The following is a 6,785-nucleotide window of genomic DNA, read 5'->3' on the forward strand; positions in this document are numbered from 1 at the left end:
CCTCAGGCGTCGGGGTTTCACTCCCCCTCACCTTCAGTGGTTTCAGGGGCTCCAGCCGAGTGCCCCCGGCCTCCTCGGCCTTCCTGCCTCGGCCCCGGCCCCGGCCCCGGGGTTTCTTGGCCCCATCAGTAGGTGTGGAGGCCAAGGCTGGCCCAGCAGTGGTGGGGACCTCCAGTGGGCGAATTCGGGGTCTCCCCCGGGGCCGGGGCGGCCCATCACGCTTGGCCTTGGTGGGCTTGCGGCCACGGCGCCGGGGGCCATCGGGGCCAGGGTTGGGTGGACAGAAGTCAATGTCACCCAGCGGTGAGAGAGCCGGACGGGAGCGGCAGCTGGACACCAGGTCAGGCAGGCGCCGGGGGTTGAGGCGGATGTCGGCGGGCACGTCGGCCTTGTCCTCGTCGGCCTCGAACTCGTACTCCTGGGCGTACAGCTTCTTGGGCGTCTGGAAAGGCGGGTCACGGCGCCGCAGCAGGTGGAAAGAGGACGTCTTAAGCAGCTTCTTTGGCTTGGTAGAGCAGAAGATGGGCGAGGTCAGGCCTCCCTTGGGCTCCGAGGCAGGGGGTGGCGGCGGGGGCGGGGGAGGCGGGGGCGGGGGGGCCGCCTGGTGGGGCCCACTCTGGATCAGGCCCAGAGGCTCGGCGTTGACGGTGGAGGGCAGCTCAGGCGGCTTGCTGGGGTCCAGGCCCAGACCCGGAGTCTCGGGACCGGCTCCAGACGCCCGACTAGGGCAGTAGGGCCCATAGGGATCATAGGCAGGGGGGCCCGGAGGCGGCCCAGGCCCCGCCTTGGGATCGCCCTCGTCCTCGGGCGGCCCAGCCTTTCCATAGTCATCTGCGGGGCCGCCGCCAAACATCTCCTCCATGGTGGGGAAGAAGCTGCGCTCCTCGTCTTGCAGCAGGGAGTCAGGGAAGCAGATGGAGGTGAGTGGCACAAAGCGGGGGGCCTTGGTGCCTTGCGGGCTAGGGCTGCGGTAGGCCCCCGAGGGATCCTTGCCCTCGGTGTTAGGTGGGCCCACGCCAGTGTCACCAGGCCCAGGTGGCAGCGGCTCCAGGGCCCCGAGCAATTCTTGCATGGTACCGGGTGGCTCCAGGCTCTCCTCGGGTCGCAGGCGGGGGCTGGGGGCACCCGGCTCCAGGCCATGGCCGCGGAGGTGGGCCTCGAGCTGGAGGGGCATGGGTGGTGGAGGTGGCGGGGGCGGGGGGGGAGGCTGGGGTGCCCCATCACGGGCGGCCGGCTCAAGGAGATGGACGCCAACTTTGGGAGCAGTGGAAGAGGGGCTGGGAGCATGGCTGAGGACCGAGGGGAGCAGCTGGGGGGGAGGGGGAGGCAGCACCAGTGGGAGGTCAGGGCCCCCGGCCTCTAGGAGGAGGCCGTGGGGGGCAGGCTGGGCAGACTGGGCCGTGGGAGTTGGGGGTGGAGGGCTCTTTTGGAGGAAGGCCCCCAGCTCCTTGGCACCTGCGCCATAGTGGACAACTGAGGTGGCCAGCCCCTCGGGGGTCTCGCCACCCCGTTCTGGCCCTTTCTTCTTCTCCTTCAGCCTCCCCAGGCCCAGCTCCAGGGCCGCCGTGGCACCCTCGTCAAGGCTGGCGCTGGTACGGATGACGCTCTGCAGATGGTACCTCTGCGGGTCTTCCTTGGCCAGCTCGTAGGGTGTGCCCGGGGGACCCCCAGCCCCGCCACTCCCAAGTCCCTTGGAGGCATCCGCCGCCCCATCTTCGCCCACCAGGCCATCTGCCCCTGAGGTCCTCGGGGGGCTGGGCGCCTGCAGGAGGTGCTGGATGAGGAATTCTTCATCCTCGGTGCGCTCAGCAGGAGGCCCGCCGGGGCCCGCCAGCAGCTCTGAGCCGTCCCCCTTGCCCTTGTAGCCACCTGCTCCAGCGGCATAGCTGCCGGCTCCTGGGGGTGCCAGGAATGGGGCTGACGCCAGGACAGAGCTCAGGTATTTGCCAGGAGCTCCTGGAGAGCCGACTCCAGGCGGGCGGCCAGGGGCCGGAGGCGACTGCAGCGGGCGGATGATGTGAGAAGGGCTGGCCTCTCCGCCGCCCCCCAGGGAGCTGGGCCCCCAACCACCTCCATGGCCCGAGAGTGCTGGGGAATGGCCAGTACTGTAGCTGAGCGAGGGGCTGGCTGTGGGCAGCCCCTGGGAGTGGGCAGCTGGCCCTGGGTACGGCTCACCCTGCACCCCATATAGCTGCCCCTGCAGCTGGTCTGGGGAATAACTCTGACATGTGGCTAGGCCAGGAGGCGGGGGACCACTAGGGGGCTGCTGGGGCCCCCCTGAGTAGCTAGGGCCTTTGCTCAAGTCCTGCGCTTGACCCCCTCCAAACCCTTGCCCATAGGCCTGGGGTCCTAGAAGCCCTTGGGGCTGACCAGGGGAATAGGCCTGGCCTCCCGCCCCCCCAGCCCCAGAGGCCTTGCCAGTGGCGTAGGCTGCTGCTGGCCCACCCAGGCTCTGGCATTTGGGCGTGGCAGTCGAACGGGGTGGTGGGGGCCTGTTGGCACCGCCCGCAGCTGCCCCATAACCACCTTTGCCCGTCTTGTAACCAGGCGACTGAATGATGGGGCGGTAACCTCCACCGCCACCCGCCGCCCCACCTCCTCCAGCTGCCTCGGGGCCCGCAGCCCGGCCAGATGCCCCGGCCGTGGCTCCACTGGGCCCAGCCTTGCTAGGCTCGCCACCGCCCGGGGAGGGCTCCCCACCACCCAGGGGGCTGCAGGCCAAGTTGGCCCGGTGGCCCATGGAGGCGTAGCTCCCTCCGCAGCTCAGGTAGTGCTGGAGGGCATGGGCTGGTGGCGGGGGGGGCTGGGCACTGGCTGGCCGCTGGTAGTGCTTGATGACGGTGTCCTGGCGGGGCAGGGCCCGCTCGGGTGGCGGCGGGCCGGGGGCAGCACCCGAGAAGTTGTAGAGCTGGGGAGAGGATTGCTCGGCGGCAGCGGCAGCAGCAGCGGAAGAGGAAGCCAGCAGGTTGAACTGAGTTGGGAGGTGGCGGGGAGGTGGGGGTGGATCTGGGGGGCCCGGGCGGTAAGGAGGGGTTTGGGCTGGGCCAAGACCAGCGGGCCCCAGGACACCACCCCCCGCCAGGCGCTCAAAGCCTAGCGAGGAGGGCACCGTGGGTGCCTGCGAGGGCTTCAGGTGCAGCACGTCATGAGGAGACAAGAGCCCATTAGCTGGGGGACTAAATGGGGGGTCCTGGAGGCTGAGGGAAGAGGGTACTGGGAAGGGGCGGCTGCCAAAGGAAGCCGGGTGCTGATAGGCCGACAGGGCAGAGGAAGATGGAAAGGTGCTGGAACCCGGCAGGGCGCCTGAGATGAAGAGCTCCGTGGGGCCTGGCGTGTGCATGGCTGGGGATGAGGGAGGAGACCACAGGTCAGAGTTGACCACAAGCCAGCCCCACCCTGGCCCTCCTGGACTGGCAATGGCCTTACCTGTTTGCCAGGAAGGACTGCGGAATTGGGAGAGGAGAGAAGAGGCAGAGGGACCAGGCTGGGGGCCCCGGGACTCCAGGGCCGAGATGAGGTTCATGACGGAGGCGTCGGGCCCTGCTGAGCCTGCGTGATGGAGGCCGGTGTCGAAGAGTCCAGAGAGGCCTGGTGAGGGTCGGGGGGGTAGAGTCAGCTAGGTGGGGGACAGGGCAAGGTTGAAAAGGAAAAGGAGCAGGCCAAAGGCAACTTGGGTCAGGAAAAGGGGTTGGAGAGAAGGGGTAGATTCAAAGAAGAGAAAGGAGGCAGAGACAAGTTAAGGAAACAATAAGCAGGATGGGGTACGATGCAATCATAAGGGCAGGGAGCCCAGAAGGAGAAAAGTAGACAAAGGAGTAGAAAAATCCATACATGAAAAAAATGGGAGCAAAACACAGAGCATCCTTATGGTCCAAGGGAGGCCAAAGGATTAGGCAATTCTAGCAAGGAAGGGGAAGGGATGGGATGACCGGAGCCACTGAGAAGAACCAGAGAACAAGTCAAAACGGGTTGAGTCAAAGTGAGAGGATCCAGATTAAAAAAAAAAAAGAGAGAGAGGAATAAAGGGAAGGAGCCAACCAAGAGGGTCAAGGGTCAAACTGGACAACAGCCTCGTTGCTGATCCATCTAGGAAGGAGAGCGGCAGGATCAAAGGAAGGGAACCAATCCGAGGCACTAAAGGCAGGGCCACAGGAAAAGAATAAGGCAGTGGGCAAATCTAAGGAAGAAAGGGGAGGTCCAAAGAATCGGAGCCAATCAGGAAGAAAGGGAATCAGGAAGAAAGAATTCCGAGAACCAAGAGGATGAGCAGACCCAGAGGGAAGGGATTGGGGTGGGCTGGAGAGGCGGAAAAGCCTGGAAGAGAAGGTGGGATTTGGGGGCTGAGACGACGGGACCAATTGGAACAAAAGAGGCGGGGCCAGAAACAGGGGCAGACGAATCCGGCGTGAAATTAAGCAGCCTCAGAACAACCAATCAAAGGAGAAGTAGCAAGAGGCGGACCAGAACGGAGGGCACAGCCAATTAGGAAGGTTGTAACTTTCAGCAGCCAATCATCTGCTCTGGAGGGAGGGCCAGGCGGGGCGGGACAGGGGCCGTACCTGCCGGGTGGTGGTTGGTGGCATAGCTTTGCAGTGGGTGGGGGGCCGCGTAGGCCTGGCGGTGTAAGATGTCCGTCTCGGGGTGCGAGGTCCTGGAGCTGCCATAGACCAAGCTGGGAGGAAGAAGGAAATGTTAGGGTATCCTCCGAAGCTACCCTCGGAGAAGGGAACTCAGCAAATCCCCTGGGGAGTTTGGGAGACTCTTCCAGCTGACTGGGGGTTACCCTAAGGAACCTTGGGCCCTAAAGAAAGAAGACAAGGGAATCGGAGTGCCCAACTAAAGAGCTATAGAAATGGTCCCCACTCGAGCCCCAGTGAATACAGCCCAGATAGCCTCACATTTACAAACACAGACATGCATAGGGAGGACACAGAGAGGGTGAAGAGCCAGAGAAAGTGCCTTAAGTTGAAAATGTGGACCTGCTTCCACAGCCCCCACTCCGCAGGTGACACAAGGCCCTGGGGCCAATCCCTGAGGGACGCCCCCTCTTCTTCAGACACATGGGAACACAGAGGCCCTGAACCTCACGGGATGGTGCAAACCGAGTCGGGAGCAGGAGGCAGATTGTTCCCCAAAGGGCAGGGATGGGAGGTGGGCAGAGGATAGGACTCCTGCAAAGTACCAGGCACAACTGTGAACATGAACACCGTCCATCCCCCCGGGTTGAGGTTCAAATGCATGGGCGCATACAAAGCCAGGTATGTGTGCAAACCACTATCCAACTCACTTGTGTGGAAAGATACAGAGCGAGGAGTCCCACATGGAGAATACTAACACACGTGGGGTCATGCCCAGCCAAGCTGGGAAACCCAGATGTATAGGGGGAGGGGGATTCGGGGGCAGGTGAAGAATGAGGGTGTGACACAAACAGCAGGAAAGGGGCAGATTCGCAGGTGAAAAGGCTGCCAGCTACATACGCACTGGGCCCACGCTCACACACACAACCACACACCCGGGAAATAGCCTAATCTTCCTGTGCAACGGCCCCAAACCATGGCCCAGACTCAAGAGGTCAAACACTCCACTCCTCGCCATCAACTAGGATTCTGTGTTTGGGGGGTGGGGGAGCTCAAGGGGGCGTGTCTCAGATGCCAGGACCCCCACCTTGCACACACAGAACCCCAGCTTAGGAAGGGGGCGGGGCCCCGTGCCCACTCAGGGCGCGGAATTTCTGGGGGGGCCCCCCGAGTAGCGCGGCCTCGCGCAGTCCCGTAACAATAGGACCTGAGGGGCGGCCGCGCCCCCCAGGTCTGCGTTCTAATTCTCTTTTCCTTCCCACCTTTGCAAGAGCAGAACCTAGGGCGCGAGGGGGAGGGGTCAGCAAACCGGGAATCCAAGGATGGGGGGAAATCCAGGCCTTGCTTCGCCAGTCCCTCCCACCTTCCCAAGGCCTTTCCGTCTGAAATTGTTTTGCACCCCCATTTTTCCGCGGCATCTCTCCCTTTGCATGCCGGAGCTGGCTTTGGCGGAGTTTGCAATTTGCAAACTGGGGCGGCGGCGTTGCAAACCGAGGAAGGCCGCTCCCTTGCAAGCCGGAGGGGAGTTTGCGATGCACGCGTAGCCGGGCGGGCCCAGCCGGGCTGGGCCCCCACCTCTTGGCCCCTTCCTCCAGGCCACCCCCGGCTCCTTACCTAGCTTTCGCTGACCTCTCGTAACTCCATCCCGCCCCGGCGCCGAGCGGGTCCCCGAAGCCGGCGCTGGGGTAGTTCCTGTCCATGAATTGGCCGCGGTGGAAATTGGGGGGAGGGGGAGGGGGGGGGAGGGAGGGGGGCGCGCGCGCGCTCTCCTCCGCCGCCGCTCCCTCCGCTGTTGCTTTTTTTTCCCTTCCCTCTCTCCCTCTCTCTCTCTCTTTTTCTTTGCAGCCGCCGAAGGCCCGGGAAGGCCCCGGGCGGGGGAGGGAGGGGACAGGGGCGGAGGGGCGGAGGGCGGAGGGGCGGAGGGGCGGGCAAGGGAGGGGGTGCAGCCGACGAGCCAACGAGGGGGGAAGGGGGGTTCCCCCTGGAGGGAAAGAGGGGGGAGGAGGGACCCCGCTGTCTCCGCCTTTGCCCCGGCGCTTGCAGGAGACAAGGGGGGGCGCGCGCTCCGGAGGGGGCGTCCCGGGCGGCCCCGGGGTGGGTGCGGGCGCTGGGTGCTCGCTCTATCGCCGCCGCCGCCGCCGCCTCCTCCTCTTCTGCGCTCACGGTGCAGCCATCTTTGCACAAGGCGGCTGGGGGAGGGGGGAGGGG

The 6,785-nt window shown here is 64.8% G+C and overlaps 1 protein-coding gene across 5 annotated transcripts in view; it reads right to left on the reverse strand.

The window, feature by feature from the left end:
- PRR12 (proline rich 12) overlaps positions 1-6,759 on the reverse strand; it is a 31,468-nt gene extending 24,709 nt beyond the window's left edge. Inside the window, exons 1-4 of one of the 5 annotated variants that reach the window (XM_082435861.1) lie at positions 6,192-6,759; positions 4,560-4,672; positions 3,427-3,588; positions 32-3,342 (exon numbers count right to left, since the gene is read on the reverse strand). In XM_082435861.1, the coding sequence (XP_082291987.1) occupies positions 32-3,342; positions 3,427-3,588; positions 4,560-4,672; positions 6,192-6,277 (3,672 nt within the window). In that variant the 5' untranslated portion in view covers positions 6,278-6,759. Of the gene's footprint in view, positions 1-31; positions 3,343-3,426; positions 3,589-4,559; positions 4,673-6,191 lie in introns of those variants that run through there. The other 4 variants (XM_082435862.1, XM_082435860.1, XM_082435864.1 and 1 more) reach the window with 4 other exon arrangements.
- Between the last annotated feature and the right edge of the window lie 26 nt (positions 6,760-6,785).

Source organism: Balaenoptera physalus, assembly GCF_965194825.1.
Source record: "Balaenoptera physalus genome assembly, chromosome: 19".
Lineage (NCBI taxonomy): Eukaryota > Metazoa > Chordata > Mammalia > Artiodactyla > Balaenopteridae > Balaenoptera > Balaenoptera physalus.